Source organism: Letharia lupina, assembly GCF_014066315.1.
Source record: "Letharia lupina isolate WasteWater1 chromosome Unknown contig_9, whole genome shotgun sequence".
NCBI lineage: Eukaryota > Fungi > Ascomycota > Lecanoromycetes > Lecanorales > Parmeliaceae > Letharia > Letharia lupina.
Window position 1 is genome coordinate 2,055,498 of NW_023502978.1, and position 17,456 is coordinate 2,072,953.

The following is a 17,456-nucleotide window of genomic DNA, read 5'->3' on the forward strand; positions in this document are numbered from 1 at the left end:
GTCTATGCGATTCTTTTCGTATTGCGTGGGCTGCTTGCGAAATGCCCTGCCAGTCGTGTGCTTTGCCGGCCGTGTGCCTTAAGAGGCAGTGTAGTCTTGAACATGATATTCGTCCTCGTTGGTCTTACGAAGTATCAAACCCCCTGAAGAAAAAAAAGAGAAAGAGTATTAGCTTGCTCGGTTCTATTTGTGGCGTACGCTGTCGTAGTAACGTCTCTATATCTGAGTCAGTCTTGTGGGAAGCTGACATCATAGCGACTTAGTCTGTCTGTGGACGTAGTAGCAGGGGTAGTAGCACGGTGTACTGCAGACGACGGTGTGTCTAGGTAGCCGTGGCACAAGTGGTAGCACAGTATGTCACGGTAGCAGTGATTTTGGCCTTTCTGATAGTATAAACACGTATGGTGTCTTACATGATGTATCTGCAATACGACTAAGATGTAGGCGAAAAAGAGGGTATGATCAAGAGATATTATGGCTAAAACAAAGGAATGGAATGACTCTGACAAAGGTAAAATGAAACGAAGAGCCACTTACTGGTAGAGAATTGGTGTAGATGTGGCTCGTAGTGAGTATCAAAAAGCCCACTTACCCTCAGTCCCACTGTGGCGATAAGATCGCTCCGCCGGGATGAGGCATTTTGATCTCGGGCCCTACATCTGAGCTTCGCCAAATGGAGCTGCGGGTTCATGAGAGAATGGCATGAGGAGTTGACATCAAGACCAGGGCGAAGAAACCATTGTTTTACTTACTTGCGGCAGCCGTGCAACCACCATGAAGTGATCCACCTCTTGGAGTTTCGAAGCTCATGTTGCGAATTCCGGAACGCGTAGTTGAAAAAAATTTGAACCCGATCGCAAACCTGCAAACTTATCCTCAGGAGCAATGGGCTGTTCAAAAATGGGCGGCGAGTGTGGACTACGTTTACTATGTTTATAACGATCATAAGCTCGGAGTCGAGAGTTTTTCAAATCGCGCCAACGCAATAACTCAAGATCCAGCATGCAAAATAGCGGCATTCAATGACGAATACACTGGGAAATGACCAAGGAAACGCTAACCGTGGTCTCAAGGCCTTCCAGGTCCTTCCAAGGGAGCCTGCAGCGAAGCCTGTGAATCGGGTTTAGATATCCTGGCGGAATTTCCCGGTGCAACAGCGTCGCATTCTAGGAAATCTCCCGAGATACTCCAGGAGCCAAGCGGCGAGATTGGTCTTCAATGAAGTGCATCAACTATTTTAGGGTGTGAACGAGGCTGGGGAGCAGAAGGATCCTTACACGGCGTTGCATTACCACAGTGCAGGGTTTCGGCACTGAGGATCCGGAATGGAAGAGTGGAGGAGAGATTATTGGGGTCGTTGGAGAATCGAGGAAGCGCGGTGATGGGCCACTGGGCCTGAGATTGGGTTAACGAAGGTCTGACTTCGAGTATTTCAAAGCAGCCGGGGATGCTGAGGTCGACGCATCAGAATCAGAAGCGGTGAATAGTTCTGATAGCGCAAGACTCGTATTGGTGGCCGGCGATAATCATAATTCGCCTCGCCTCAGATAACAATGAGAAGCGATATGTGGAATCGAGACTTAACGAGCTCTCTAGGCATGGCGAGGAAACGCGACAGGAGTGCCAAGGTTGCGATTCGATCGCTGCATATGTAAGGCGTGTCACCTTTTTGGAACATGAACCTCTCGCAGGCCAAGCTTCCCAGTAGTCCGCTCCCACTTTCTGGACGGACGGTTTGGACCAGTCCAAGGATCTTGACGACCGTCCATGGACGAGTTCAGATGTCTGGATGGACGATATAGACTGTCCGCGTGGCGGTCTGATGGGGGCCGAATTGTGTGGCGGCTATTTGAGTACAATGGCAGTATAGCAATAATACTGACTAAGCTCAGATTGTCTTTCCGAAGAGGTCGCTTAGCTTCTTTAAGAATCTCACCGAGTATCTTGGAGTCAGACCCTTAGACAGTTAGAAGGGACTGGTCTGGACTAATCCAGACTGTGAACGGACTGTGGACTGTGTAACGTGCGGTGTAGATAACTTCGTTTTGGACTGTTCCAGGCCCTTTGGACGGACGGTTTGAACGACTGAGAACCTGGCCACAGACTCGGGACGGGACAAGTGGCATGACTTCGCCCTTAATACATCAGGATGCAACAGTCGGTCAACACGGTGACAACTGACTAACTCTGAGAAATTCAATTTACGATCCTTGGATGCGCAATCGACGTCATTTAGGTCTTTTTTGTTTGTCGTTGTGGATCGAAGAAGTGCAGTGATGCTTAGCGGAGATACTAAGCAGATCCGTTATGCTGCGATGGACTTAGCATGGATGTTCCCACCGCGTTGCACAGAGAAGCATCCAATTTAGTGTGAGGATGGGCAATCGATGTTAGTACATCAGAGGCGGTAAGGCTGAGAATAACGGGAATAGTGTTTTGGGAACAAGGCTAAGGAGCAGGGCCTGGACTTCGAGCCATGGCCATCTTGCAGCAGGAGCTGTAACCTTCTTGGCCACGTCTCGAGTACCTTCCGAAACAGGAAGTTGTGTCAGCGATTGACTCATCACCTGCAGTATGCATACATATGTGACCACGTGAACGAATTGCGACTGGCCTGATCCGTTGCTGCATCATTTTGCTGCAGTCAATTCTCTTGGGACACGATATTCGGAAGAGTTCCGCTAAAAATAATCCAAAGACAAGGACAGAGATGTGTGGGCATCAGCTTTTGGGTAGTCATGGTACAGTGATGTCCAGCTAATCTTCAAGCCCACGACCACGATAGATGAGCATCCTGCTTGCACAACAGAGTCATTGGCAATAGCTCTTTTCAGAAGCTTCGTCACAAAAGGCTTATTTCCGTCATCGTCGTTGGTGGCATAGAATTGAGGGACCGGGATACTTTTGAGAATGAACGCCATGCAATGAGGGGTTGTAACTGAGGCAGCGGAGGCGGCGCACCGCTTCCCACTTTAATTCACATCGAACGTTATCTTCCGATGCGTCTTGCGATGCGTCTTGGTCAAGATGGTAAGATGGAGCACGTGCGGGGTTCCGCCGCCGCTCTCACAATGAAGCCTGGGTAAGCGGAAGGAGGGATAGGCGTTGCGCTGAGCGTGCATCACACGGCCGAGGTAGATGTTACAAGCGGCAGTCCTCGGATCTGTTTCAGTCAATCAAAACATTCTCTTGCTAGCTCGACACACTTCGGCTTTGAGACAAAGAACGACTTCGAATTGATTCTAACCAAATTGGCCTCTGCCATCCCGTTCCCAACCCCACCGCCTTCTCAGCCATCCCATCATCATCAGACTCATGCACCATCAATTGCCTCAAGGTCGTCTTGCTCTCATTGTTCTGTTCTGTTCTGTTCTGTTCTGTTCTGTTCTGGTGAATTGAGCCTCATCTCAGTCTTGGTAGCGTTCGTTCGAACGCGGTTCGATTGATGTAGACTTGTAGTTGATCTGTAGGACTAGCGGACACCCCGCTTACCTTACACGTACTACTCGTAGGGTACGGCCAGTCTAAGATTTTTGCACTCCGTGGACATGTCTGGTCCGCGTCACTAATCTGGTCTACGTCAATAAGATCAAGGACGAGTGTCAAGATAGCTACTGGCGTTTTTCGCTGCCCCCTCGACTCGCTGTCAAAGGTAGTCTATTACTCTCCTCTGTACTTTATGGTTTTATGTTGCTGTAATCTTGACGGCGTGAAAGGCTAGAGATTTGCGCGCGACGCTAAATCTTTAGACTGGCTGTGCTCTAAGGTAAAGTACCTTAAGCGGGCCCCCGCATGGCGGCTCGCTCGGGTAGTCTGGTACAGTAAAGTACATAAAGTAACTTGGTACTTTACATTTCAGTCTCGTTACCCTACCGTATGCATTTGCTGTTCAAGCGGACCTTCGTACTCGCCAATATAGGGTGTAAATCTCTCTACGAGCAACATGCTTCATCATTCTCTTGCCAATATACACAGACCCGACGACTCGAGCTATTCGCTACCATGGGGGAACAGCTCGACGAGGAGCCACCGGACTTGTCCACCTGGAGCGCTGATCAGCTCATTGCCCGGGTAACTTTCTTAGAGCAACAGCTCAAAGAGCAGACCGCAAAGTGAGTAATTCTAAATGCCCGACTACAACCAGTACTCATTGCGTAGTCAGATACAATTCCACCGCCCTTCCGCCACAAATCTTTTCACCAGCCCGTAAACCCAAGAACGCGCGTGTTAATCGAGAGTTTGACCCCTCTAAATATTCCACCCGCTTCATCGCCCTCAAATTCGCTTACTTGGGCCAGCGCTACAACGGTCTCGAGTTCCACCCGAATAATAAGACGCCCTTGCCCACCGTTGAAGAAGCGCTATGGGAGGCATTGAACAAAGCCCGACTCGTGTTCCCAACTCCCAATCCTTCGTTGGGGCAAGATGAGCCTAATTGGGAGGGCTGTGAATATTCCAAGTGCGGGAGAACGGACAAGGGCGTCAGCGCTTTTGGACAGGTCGTTGGGATCAGGGTTAGGAGTAAGCGTCCGGTCAATCGGGTTCAGAAGCCGGCTTCTTTGGGAAATGCAGCAGCGGAAAGGGGGGTACCTTCGCACATGAAAGATCTGGAGACCACTGCTCCCAGTCTCGTGAAAGATGCAATACCAATTCCATCATCTACAAGTGAGTCTGAGAGTGACGAAGGATTGCCCTTCCATCCAACCAACGACGAGATCCCATACTGCCAAGTCCTCAACCGACTTCTGCCGCCAGACATTCGAATGTTGGCATGGTGCCCTGCCCCTCCTCTCAACTTTTCCGCCCGCTTCTCCTGCAAAGAGCGCCGCTACAAATACTTTTTCACCCAGCCAGCCTTCACACCAACAATCGGCTCTGCAGGCTTGCTCAATGCATCAATCCAGCCAGGTCTATCCGCCGGCCGTAGACGAGAAGGCTGGCTCGATGTCGACGCCATGCGGGAAGCAGCCCACAAATTCATCGGCCTCCATGACTACCGAAATTTCTGCAAAGTTGACCCGAGTAAGCAAATCGACAACTTCAAACGCCGCATCTTCCACGCCGACATCGAAGGAATTGACAGCCAGCAAGGCCCCATCGGCTACATCGGCAAACCAGGCTTCCGGCAATACGAGCACTCAAACGAAGCTCCGGGCTTCCATCAACATGACGACCTCAAAGGTCAATCTTCCACACCAACCATCTACACGTTTACCCTCCATGGCTCAGCCTTCCTCTGGCATCAAGTCCGCCACATGGTCGCCGTCCTCTTTCTCGTCGGCCAAGGACTCGAACCTCCCTCCGTCATCGACGACCTCCTCAACGTCTCCAAAACTCCCGCTAGACCGCAGTATGAGATGGCAGACGACGCGCCCTTGGTGTTGTGGGATTGCATCTTCCCCCGCGAAGACGCCGACAGCGGGGTCGATGCGATGGAATGGGTGTACGTGGGTGATACCTCGGGGGACGGAGCGGGCCCCGCAAAGGGCGCCGGAAAATTCGGTTCCGGCGGCCTGGTGGATGATCTGTGGAGGTTCTGGAGGCGAAGGAAGATGGACGAGGTGCTGGCGGGAAGTCTGTTGGACGTGGTGGTCGGGCACGCCGGTCGCGGCGGTGACGATTCAGAGGCTGAAGCTGAGGACGCCGGGGGCAAATGTGCGCGCAGCCAGAAGGTCTTTCAGGGCGGGGACGGGCCTAGGCATGTGGGCACTTACGTGCCCGTGATGCGCAAACCGAGGATGGAGAGCGTGGGGACTGTCAATGCTAGGTATGCGGAGCGCAAGGGGTTCGAGCGGGATGAGGAGACCAAGGAAAGAGGGTTCAGGAGGGTCGTTGGCGAGGGCCAGGACGGTGGAAATCACTGAACGTATGTGTCTTTTCAAGAATATGTACATATGAACTCGACAGTAGTAGTCAACAAAGTATCCAATTCTACTGTTCGCTTAGCCTCCCGTCAGATCCAATACCTCCACACTGTTGAAGACACTCCGACCAGACGACCTCGCTCCGTCCTCGCAGGGCTCCAGACACTTCCACGCGCCCTCCAGGCTTTCTCTGAGGGCAACTAGCCTTCTAGCACCCGCGGTCCTGGCCGGCGGTTGCTGTACCTTGGAAGGCGGGCGAGACGATTCCGTTCCGGTACTTTCCTTATCCGAAGGGTTTGCCGGAGAGAGGAGGGTCGATGGCGACGGCAACGAGGATGAAATCGAAACCGGAGACGCTGGTGGTGGGGTTGCTTGCGTTTCCTTGAAGTCGAGTTTGCGATTCACCTTCTGCGAATTCAGAAGGTCGGCATTCTCTGCCATACCAATCCCATCCTGTTGCTTCCCGGTTGGAGTCAGTGTTGGAGTACGTAGCTGTCCGGCCAAATACAGATCGTTGGCCATCTGCAGTGGGCTCCGCTTCTTTCGTGGCGAGGGTTTTGCTGGTGTGGAAGGTTTCCCCCTGCGTAGAGTGACATTTCCATTGATGCCACGTGTGGTCCCTGTCGGGTCTTCAGTGTCAGAGATTGGGGTGGTAGGCCGAGAATGTCGCTTCTTCGTTGAAGCCGACGCTGTAAAGCATGCGATATGGCTGCAAGCTTTTTCTAGATTTTCCAGCTCTTGCGGAGAATCTCTTGGTGGAGACTTGAACCTAGGTCTTTCGGGAGTTCTTTTCGCTAACGTCCAAGGATTCGTCCCGCGGTCTTTTGGTGGTGTAGAGGTCTGGCTGGCTGACGGGGCCTTTCGAGTGCGTGTCGCCTTTGCTTCTGAAGGCTCTTTTTGCTTCTGTGCTTTTTGACCCACTGGATTTGTGTTCTCAGCCAGCACATTTCGCTGCTGAACTGTGGACATGTCGACAATTCTAGGCGCTAAAAAGGCCGGAGGCAGTCGTGTGCTTTCCTTGCCCTTTACTGGAAGCTTTGTGGCACGACCATCTGGTCCTGGCTTTGTGATTTTGACATATTGGTCCAGTGCTCCTAACTCTATACCGCCCTTAAAGGTCATTGTCTTGGCCTTCTCCCTTGCCTTTCTGGATGCAAATTTCTTGGGGTTCCTCATCTCTTCCTCCCATGTCTCGACGAGCAACGGCACACCCAGCTTTACGTGGGTCTCCAAAATCCAGATCTTCTCAATCTGGGCAGGATCATAAGTGGATGCGCCTCGCCTCTTCGCAGGGCTTTTGGACCGATCTCTAGTCTCATCACATTCCGACGCTGGCTGCTCGTCTCCCGAGGCATCCAGGCCGTAGCCATGAAAATCATCCTTCTCCTCTGCTTCCAGATCTAGTCCAACAATGTCAATTGGAATGTAGGCGATCCGTAGCTCGGGCTCGCCATCGGTATTCCAATGATTTCTTTGGCCACCAATACTTTTTACAAGCTTTGCTTCCGCAATTTCCTTGGCTTCAAGGTCGTCGTTGTCTGTGGCATTGATTTTGCTCCTTCTGATAAGTTGGTGCGGCAACAAGGCTGGTGCCAATCCACGGACGAATTTCTTAGCACCAGAAAGGTATTGCCAATCGAAGGCATCTGCAACGAATACGCGGAGTTCTGTGACGTTCACTTGGAGACCCCACTTAACCTCATCGCGCAGTCTCGCAACTTTCTCTGTAGATGAAACCGCGGGGTGTGTGTAGTAGCCCCATACGGCCTTGTCAGGGAAATTTTCGGGAATTTTGATAATTTTATGCTTTTTTTGGAAAAACTTGGATTCGTTTGTCTGGAGTTCCTGCTCAAGTCTTTCTCTCCATTTCCTGATCCCGTCGATATCATCCTTGGACAATTGGCAAAGGTCTCGACCAAAGCCAGCTTTGGCTGCCGCGCATGCAGTCATTATCCCGCACCCCGGTATGCCAGCGGGTATATAGTCTCCACCACTCATAAGGGCAATCAAGATCATGCCTTCGCTGTCTAGGCCCTTCTCTTTCTTCGTAGATTCGGCGTTGTAAAGATTCACGTGTGTTGGGCTCTTGCTTCCTCTTTGCCCTTCGGCGGTCCAACTACGCATGGTCACAGCGCAGCCGAACATTATAGTATCCACATCTTCACTCAAGACAGCGTCAACGAGGTTTTCTTTCTGCAGCAGCGCACATTCCGCCTCTGCTTCTCCGGGAGCAGTGTGGTATGGAAAGCCGAAACGCTTGAGGAGTTCCTTCGTAAGGCAATTCGGCAGGCACGCTGCATCTGTCGCAACCTTACGACCCCGCTTGAATGGAGGTTTATGCGGACCATCAAAGACGAAGAGGGGCTGTATCGATAGTGTGAGGAGTCGCAGGAGGCGGTAGTAAAGGGTACGGAGAGCGGGGTTCTTTCCTCCTTGACCGGACTGTATCTGGAACTGCCATATGGATATGTCAATAGCTATGCGAAGAGGGCGGCCGGTTCTTTCGAGGTGTTCCACTGCGATTTTGGACAGCGCTATTCTCTGACCAGGCCCAATCTGCTTGTAAATGCTGTGGAAGAGTCGGTGTTAACAAAGCGAGATTGACCTGGATTTGCGGGACAACTTGCCCTGGGATTCCCATTTCATATAATTATACTCATAAGATGTCTGAAGCAAGCAATAAAGCTGTATAATAAGAAAGCAATGCTTGGATATAAGATCCTGAGATTGGAGAGGCTTTCCAAGTCTCACGTCTTTAATTACCCGGCGGAATACTTCCGCGGTGACACGCGATCACATGATCTGAGTCCACTGAGCACCCATTCAGAAACCAGACTTCACTTCCCTCTACACCACTGTCCAGTCGACCGAATATTATTGTGTCATGCGTTGAGCTAAGGGTTCTTGCACTCTCATAGGTAACTCCTCCCAACTATTGGGTCCCCAAGGAGTAAGTATTCGAATCGGCAAATCCTTCTCTTCCTTTTGCTCTGCCATTCGATACTCGTCTGGGTCTACATAGGATCCAGAAAATGATGCACTGATACCTCTTTTTTCAAACAGCCTCCCTTTTCTTTCCACCGTTTGTGCTACTTCTTTGCTTCGCTTACATTGACTGTCTCTGTCATATTGCAAACTGTGGAATTACCCAACGCCAGCAATGCTCCCCTACAAGATAGGCTGCTCGGTTTAACGATACCAGTAGTAGCGCCTAAATCCGGCTCCGGGTCCTCATCGGCGACAATGAGTGTACCTGCCGCCAGATCTACCTTTACAATGTCATCATAAACGGATCCCGGCGCATATAGTATTATGGCAAGCCGAGAATGATCACCTGTGCAGAAAACCATAAGCCACACGTCCCCTTCATTTGATTTGCAAACCCACCGACTACGAGATTTCCACCCAGAGGAGCGGCAGAAGTACCCCCACATGAGCGTTTCAAGCGTTGAGCCTCACCGTGAATACCTTTCCATGTACTTGTGTCATGCGAAATGCTGCCATTGATAAAGCGAACAGCCAGTAATGCTACCTTGCAGCCGTCTTCATTTGTTCTCAGCTGACGGCGGCATGCTTCAAATCACTGAACAAACTGACCGTTCTCGCGCAGGAATGGAAGCTCTACCCTGTGTGACCATTGCGTTTGAGTGATGTCCTCGAGCTTGATGGAGGTTTTGAGGGAAAAAAGACGACTGAACCGGTTGCCGATTGGTATCTCATCGAGTATCAAATTGGTACAGAAAGCCGGTTGTGGTTGGCCGTATCCATGGAAGTCGCATCGAGGTATATTACTGCCATGACCCAGGGAGAGTAGAAGGCCAGTCACGATGACCCTGAGGCCAAATCTGGTCATTTTGCAAAAGGCACTGCTTTCTGTGGTTTGACTTTTGGTTGAGTATTGAATCCGCTGTTCGAATGGATCGAGTCGTCTGCTTGGGTCTTAAGGTCTTCGTGCGCCTAAGTCTGCAATTTGTGTCGCATTCCCACAACTCGTCCCTCACAAGCGTCGAGTGGTCCACCCATCGCTTGAAGGGAAGATCCTTCCACGCGCAGTCAACTGTGCTGACGCGTATTTCCAAGCATCTGCGTTCATTACGAAGGCGTTGGCATCCTCCATAGGCTTTGATTCTTCCAGAATCCAGGATCATGTCACTGACACGGGGTCTACATTTCTTTGCTGTTCTGGTCTGCGTTGTGCCTGCAAATTGCTTAACTGAAGCCGAGAATCAATTGTCAAGGTTATATCCACCATCTAATCTATTGCATCCTACCTCCTCCTCGAATGAATCTCTCACTCCAAATGATGTCTCAAAAGATAACGCCTTAACTATCAAATGTGATGGAGCGCAGTATGGTGTCAAACTGAACATTGCCGATTGTAAAGATGCGAAGAGTTATATCTCTTCTGGCTCGGAGCAATTCCCATGGGTAGGACGTCACACTCGCTGGCACAAGCCTCACTTTGCCCTGCCATATAGATATATGGGTGGTAAGAATGAACGTGTTGTTTTGACCCACAATGGTATTTTGCTGAAACTTAATAGACAAGGGACTGTGTTACATTCAGATCGGTCTGGCCGAAGGTTACTCGCACGCTTATGCAAGTCTCTACGAAGTCCAGAATGCTGCCAATGCAGTTATTTCAAAATGTGAGACGGGCGACGAATTGCAAGGCGGAAGTGCGACCAATATGGGTCAGTATGATCATGTGTACTTTGCAACTGCACTTCTTAGTCCAGCCGCTGACATTACTTAGGAGCTGACGGCGGACTTACCATGTTTTTAAGTGCCTACCAAGCAGCAGTCGAATGTCGTGGAACTTTCGGACCCCGCAAATCCTGTGTGACAATCTTGGACGACATGGAGGTTACGCAAACAACCGAGGTATTCGGCTCTAGAACTGATCCTGCTGCAAAAGTCAGACTTCCAGCAATTGTTGAAGCTAGTAAGATGTTCTAATGCAACTCTTGCGCCATTGTGGCTCTTGCTCACATCGATGGGTTGTAGGGGACGGTAAGAGTTCGCTTCGTGTGTTGGGCAATTCGGATACGACGTCTTGGTATCGGATTTGGGAGGCTGCGATGCTTGTCTATTCAGTGTGTGTGAGAAGTGGAATGGGAGGGAGCGTGAAAGGACTCGGTATGTTGTAAGCTCTTCACGCAGCAGAAACTCACGTATGTTGCTAGGTGATCACGGCAATATCTTCTTGACGATGACTGCTCAGACTGGCTCATTGAGCAATATTACGCAGGTTACAGTTGCCAAACTCGACTGATGTGCATCGTCGAAAGGAAAGAGCGACTATTAACGAATTTCTAAGGCTTAAGAGCACAGGTGAGTCACAAGATAACAGATCGCAGGCCAAGTCTTCCTTTGGCCGATGGCTATTATGTATATTCAGATGCTATAGAACAGAAGGTACAAGACAAGGGTCAGACACTGTTCGCATTCTACACGCCGGCAGGTGGAAGAACAACGAGAAACCCAACTCTCAAAAATAAAACATCTAATCTCACAGACCTGGGTTCTCGCTCTTGCCTATCTCGCTTACACTTTCCAAGATCGCAGTCATGCCGCATGAACGTATGCAAGCATTCTTGTTCTCATTGGCCTACAAGATTGTGCAGCCTTGCAGGACGGACGGTAGGATCTGGCTATCCACGTTGGAGGACTTTGTTCCTTTAAACACAGGTGGGCGATGCCAAGCACATGCAGCCCGGGGCAACATTGTATAGTATCCTCTACAGCCTCCCCCACAAGGCTGTAAAATCGATTTGCAACATCGACGCACAAACTCCGATTATAAAATCCAATCCTTTCCACCGTTAAGCATGCAACCGGTTGTACCTTACCAAGCTCCTGAATCCGGACATGAAGCGCTCCGCGCAATATATTTCGTGAGCATGTCTTTGTCCGGGAACCTTCGGGCTCCAGCCTGGCAATATCAGCACCAGTCGGACCCATTGATTTTTATCAAGATCAAGCCCAAATTGGATAATGATGAGTTAAAAAATGCTGCACACTGCATCCTCCTAGAACATAACACTGACTCGTACGACCATGCAAGAATGACAACATCCATTTGACAATAAAGATAGTTCCGCCCGGCGCCATGCGCAAATTGTGCTGGGAATGCTCCTCTCTGAATCTCTCAGCTGATATGAGATAATTCCGGCTCCAACGGTAGACTAGAAACCGGGTGTGGAAAATACTACCTCGGCACCTTGGCGACTATTCGAGGCAAGGCTCGCTTGTGTCCATTATGTAGCCTCATCGTCGGGCCCGCTCAGGAACAAACGGTCCTAGACTTGTCACCGAGCTCTTAGAACTCCACTGTCGCTTGTCATATGCAGTGGCATGTAGATTGCCGCAAAATAAGGTAGTACATCCACAGGGAAATCCATTCGCGCCAGGACTCGTCGGGTCCGGCTATCACGGACATATCCTGATTTTCAGGACGCTTATATTGTTGCCATCTCAGATCCCTCCCAACAAGACATGCGGTACCTCCAAATTTGGACCTCGTCCGCAACCTTCTATCTCACCATGGAAGATCCGTTATAGCGTAGATACGGTCTAGCAGACAATCGAGGAGATTTGTGGTGGAACGGTCACAGTACACACAGATGCGAACTTGCTTATTCGGCCGTGAATCGACCCACCATTTCATCGCGATCTCCGATGCACATCATTTGACCCTCGAAGAGACTGATACGTGGACATGCTACATCCCAAAAGAGCAGGATCAGTCGAAATGGGATCTCTACTACGTGTTGCTGATAGCATAAGATGAACACCATATCGCCGAGCGTTTGGGCCTTGGTAAAGTTGATAAGAACGTTTTCGCCATCTCTTGTGGCGCAGGCCCAGAGTAGAAAGATATTATACTGGGTTGCGCATAAAAATTCTAGCGTTGCGCTTTCTGGGTTTACAAAGCGCTAGCAAACTTCTGGATTGGTACTGATCGATGAAAGGCAGTTCACCGAGGAACTTTGGGTAATATTTTAATGGCACTGATGATACAGCGGTTCAAAGATTCACAATAGCCGATTGGAAGGTATGGGGCCACATTTATCTATCGGTAGTCGAAAGCCTTCTTGGCCACCGGTGGTGATGTTAGGACCAACCGAAAGAGAGAACACAAGTCTTACATGAGATTATTGTCAAGATCTTCGGATCTGAGCAAAGAGCCGACATGGACCAATTAATTGCACGTCTGTGAGATCTCAAGGTCGGTTTCCTACATTTTAGCCAACACATACATCCGTAACGTCATGATCTAGTATGCAAGGCAACAAACAGCGCTAACACTCAAAATCTCCAGATTCTCACATTCTTCGCGTACCTCGACTGTCATATTTGGCCACTGCTTTTACGCTCGAAGTCCTTGGAAAGCACACGACATGGTCGAGACTGTAGCACAAATAGAAGAAGACCAGCTCAAATGGTCATCGGCACCAAACTACGCAGCAGTCCTGGACCTGAATCGCCAATACCTTCGCGGTGAGATGATGACGACGCCCTATAACCATCGCTCGGTTCACCACGAGACGAAGCCAGATGAGAAGCTGCTCCCTCTTCACGATTATGGCTTCCTCGCTTTTGACTGGCAACCGGGAAAACACGTAGGGCCCGATTGCGAGATAGGCCAGATGACCATGGACGGTGAGCTGAAATGTGAAGGGGACGGCACTTTCTCCGAGATCCAGACGAGGGATTGCATCCACTTCATGATGCCACTAGGACTGTTCAAGCATGACGCCCTGCAGGTGTTCTGGTTGTCGCTCATAAGGCATCCCGCGATCGTCACCAGAATCGTGACCAAGCGTCACGGGAGACTGTACCCCGGCAGCACCGAGTCTCCGCATGTCGTAGTCAGCGGGAACCTCGACTCCGACCCCTATCCTATAGCCCGCCGTCGTGCGGCCCCCACCGTGGATCGGCTCAAGGACGCGGTCTATTTGACGTACGGTTACGCGCCTCCCGTCCCGTTCGTTACGGAAGCTTCCAAGTGGAAATGCGATGCTTTGTCAAAGACTCTCCCTCTGGAGTTCTGGGTTGCTGCAAAGCGATGGGCTGGGACGCTTCGCGTTGCGGTGTTGGTCGAGGACTTGGCGGTGGCAGCAGGGCTGAAGACGGTCTACACTGAGGGTTCTGCAGGGAATGTAGGCTCGGCTGCCTCGGAGACGCTTGCACTTGATGAAGACATTATTTGCCATGCTCAAAGAAGCGTAGACCTTCTCTTTCGAGTTGACCGATAGTCTTGCTCTCTATCTTTCCAGATTGCAGCCTATTAGGATGACAGCCCGTTCAGCGCCCTTTGTTTCTCACCACTCTACTAGCCGCTTATCTGTATATGCGATACAGCTATGGTAAATAATCTGACCTGCCAAATCCGCTCTACGTATTCGAGCACTGATATCTCGGATTTTCTGCCTCTGAATTTATCTAAAGTCGACATACTAAAGATCGTGTCAACCTAACAAATAGGTACCAACGATTGACGACATCGCGCCCCTTCCTGATACTTGATACCTTATTATAACAGTCGATCTGCCGAAATGCAGAGATGTAGAAGCTCCATACTCTGTAGTTATCTAGCGCTGTCATGACTCCCCCGAATCTCCGCACCGTCCTCTTCTTCCCACCTCACCTCTCCCCCAATCCCACTACCCTCCCCCTTCTCACAGCCCTTCAATCGCTACTCAACGTCTCCTACACTGCCACATACTGCCCTCGTCCAGATATCTTCGGCACCTCGCACCTCCGCATCGCAGATCCGACCACATTCGCCGACATCATCGGCGCGGACGGCTTCACCATCGTCGTCTTCGCCGCGAAAAGCGATCTGCGCCGGGATCCGACCGAAAGCAGCGATGGCGACAGGGCACATGCGAGGAGGGACGGCGAGCTGGTGCAGATGGTAGCGACCGGTAGCGTAATGGCCGTCGATGACGAGGATGTCAGAAAGCGCGCGCAGTGGGCGTCCCGTGCCGGGCGGGCTGCTCCAGGTCAAGAGAGGCAGGGCAGGGATGACTCCGATTCTAATTCCATCTCTGCTGCGTTGGGAGAACTCAACGACAAGCTCCAAGCGCTCTGTCGTGAACGACAAAACCCAGTTCCCATACACGAACTTCGCGCCTTTGCGGTCTCGCCTACGCATCGGGGCCTTGGGCTTGGCGCTCGTGTTTTGAAAACTGTGGAGTGGCTGCTTGGTCGCGATGCGGCTGGCGTGCTGGATTTTGCAAGGGGAGTACATGCGCCGGGATTTTCAGGGGCGCATTTGTCGTCGTCGTTGCGGACTGAGATGGGTGGTCAGGTGCACGGGGTGGATTTGGATGAGGTGATGAAGGTTTTAAATCAGACTAGAATTGCAGATTTTGCTGGGTCTGAAGCTGAGCAATTGCAAAAAGACACTGCAAACGGTAAAGAGAGTCAGTTAGGTCATCGCAAACTTGTGCTCGTCGCTATCCGCGAGCTCGGCAACGAGGGTTACTATCAAAGGCGAGGGTATAAAAGCCTTAGGACCCGTATCCTGCCTTTGGGTACTTGGGGCAGTAATGCTGAGTGCACTACTGTTTATATGGAGAAAAGTATTTGAGGTGAAAATTGTTTCTGTCATGCACGATCAAAATCCACGGGCTGAATACCGTACATGTCAGTGCTCAAATACGTAGAATTACGACGCCGATTTGCCTGCGATGGCTGCCATGACATGCTTGAAGGACGGTCACGAGGATCTGGTAATGAATGTCAAAGAGCTTTGATGAAGCAAGATCGCTGGGATTGAGCCTATGAGATCAGGACTCTGACAAAATTACAAGCTAAGCGATCACGTCAAGTTCTTCAAAGTACGCTGGCTTAGTCCTTTTCGCCACCATAGATCAGACCCAGGACCTGCTTGCAATATCTTGACTCTTTTGGAACGTATTCGGTCTTTAAACAAAGCTTTCGATAACTAGTCTCTTTCTACAATCTTTGTTCTCTGCAGTTGTTCTGATAAGGTTCCAGTAGCGTTTTGTTGTCTTTCGTTATCGTTGTTCGCTTTCAAGTCAACAAAAGCTGTCACGGCTCAACGCACAATCCATTGTCCCTCAAGAATATTAGTGTCGGTTTCTTCATAGAAGCACCGCGTAAGCATGCTTTGTTGCACGAGACCGGGGTCCTCAAGCTTCTTTGTACCGTTGAATAGAAGTACTTTGGAACAATGGCTCTTGTTCTCGCCACTCAGCGAGACTCTTTAAAGCTGTCCAGGGGATTCCTGCATCGATGGAAACCCCATAATTCAGACGCAGCAAATTCACGCCAGACTTCCCGTCAAGACACACGACCGCAAAAGACGGCGAACAAGCACGGTCCGCTTGAACGTTAATACACGCAAAGTCGATTCCAACCATGGTGTGGTTGACCGGGGGAGGCGTGGAACCAGGCGTGAAGAACCGCGGCCCCATTAGAGAGCGCGGAATTCGTGGACCCTCGGAAACACACGGTTCAGTCGTCGTGAAAGAGAGCTATGACAAGCTCCGACACATCGGCGAAGGCGGCCAGGGCAAGCTCTGGGTCGTCAAGAGGAAAAGTGACAAGAAGGTCTTGGTGCGCAAAGAGCAGAAACGCTTCGACATGCACGGTGCCATACCCTGCGAGATGTACCTTTTCGAATCGGTACTGACCCGCCACCCTAGCATCATCGGGTTCGATCACGCTAACTATGTAGAGGCAAATGGCTCCAGGGGTTCCTTGGTCTTGTACTTCGAACACTGCCAGGGGGGCGATCTGAGTGAGTATACCCCTAGAGGAAGAGAGGGGGGTGTCTCAGAGGATTTCATATGGCACTGCTTCATCCAGCTTGCGGACGCGATTGCGTTCCTTCACTATGGCTACAACCGCTTCGCAAGATATCCCAGCTCCCCGCCTCGGGAGTGGAAGAGAGTCGTCCACCGGGACATCAAGCCCCCCAACGTTTTCCTCCGCCGCGAACCCACAAGCCGGAACCCCGTCCCGGAAGTCGTGCTCGGAGATTTCGGCCTCGCGACTTTGAACGGAGTGACCTATGGAGGCGGAACGAAGGAGTGGATCGGTCCCGAGATTCCCTTGATGACGAAAGAGAACGACGTTTGGGGCGTAGGCTCCATCATCCATGCTCTGGCCCACGGTAAAGGCCCGGTTTCGTGGCCCCCTAGGGATTGGCCCAGAGGGGAGGCTGCGGAGGATAGGTGGTATAGATCTCCCAGGGCGAGGCAGCCGAAACCGCTCCCCAAGGGCTATTCGAGTACGTTGAATGAGAATATGATGGATTGTTTAGTTAAGGATCCGGCCAAGAGAATTAACAGTTTGCAACTGGTGAAGAACTTGGTGGCGGAACGGTCAAAGGCGAGGCGCTGATGCGAGTTGCGTGCAATGGTCGCGAGGGTAGGAAATGAACCTGTTCGCTCGCTCTTCTTGAAAAGAAATATATATAATTTAAATGAGTCGAAAGTAATTAAAAAGATTAAAGTTAATAATACGTTAAAGTATTAATAAGATTTTATATAGCTTTATAGATATATTATCTATTAAACGATGAGCTTAAAAAATAATCGATAGTTGTTAATA

At 50.6% G+C, this 17,456-nt stretch overlaps 5 protein-coding genes across 5 annotated transcripts; 4 read left to right on the plus strand and 1 right to left on the minus strand.

Moving 5' to 3' along the window:
• Window positions 1-4,002: 4,002 nt before the first annotated feature.
• Window positions 4,003-5,864, plus strand: HO133_011082 (uncharacterized protein; the record flags this gene model as incomplete). The annotated part of the gene is made up of 2 exons (XM_037301931.1): window positions 4,003-4,112; window positions 4,163-5,864. 2 exons carry the CDS (start codon window positions 4,003-4,005, stop codon window positions 5,862-5,864), a joined length of 1,812 nt encoding a protein of 603 aa, XP_037153565.1.
• A 78-nt stretch (window positions 5,865-5,942) lies between these two features.
• Window positions 5,943-9,717, minus strand: HO133_011083 (uncharacterized protein; the record flags this gene model as incomplete). The annotated part of the gene is made up of 2 exons (XM_037301932.1): window positions 5,943-8,433; window positions 9,449-9,717. The coding sequence occupies 2 exons, from the start codon at window positions 9,715-9,717 to the stop codon at window positions 5,943-5,945; spliced, it is 2,760 nt and encodes a 919-aa protein (XP_037153566.1).
• Window positions 9,718-10,346: 629 nt separating this feature from the next.
• On the plus strand, window positions 10,347-11,139 carry HO133_011084 (uncharacterized protein; the record flags this gene model as incomplete). Its single annotated transcript, XM_037301933.1, has 5 exons — window positions 10,347-10,353; window positions 10,409-10,558; window positions 10,621-10,809; window positions 10,872-11,003; window positions 11,051-11,139. 5 exons carry the CDS (start codon window positions 10,347-10,349, stop codon window positions 11,137-11,139), a joined length of 567 nt encoding a protein of 188 aa, XP_037153567.1.
• A 2,128-nt stretch (window positions 11,140-13,267) lies between these two features.
• Window positions 13,268-15,465, plus strand: HO133_011085 (uncharacterized protein; the record flags this gene model as incomplete). The annotated part of the gene is made up of 2 exons (XM_037301934.1): window positions 13,268-14,029; window positions 14,458-15,465. 2 exons carry the CDS (start codon window positions 13,268-13,270, stop codon window positions 15,463-15,465), a joined length of 1,770 nt encoding a protein of 589 aa, XP_037153568.1.
• Window positions 15,466-16,259: 794 nt separating this feature from the next.
• On the plus strand, window positions 16,260-17,246 carry HO133_011086 (uncharacterized protein; the record flags this gene model as incomplete). Its single annotated transcript, XM_037301935.1, has 1 exon — window positions 16,260-17,246. One exon carries the CDS (start codon window positions 16,260-16,262, stop codon window positions 17,244-17,246), a length of 987 nt encoding a protein of 328 aa, XP_037153569.1.
• Between the last annotated feature and the right edge of the window lie 210 nt (window positions 17,247-17,456).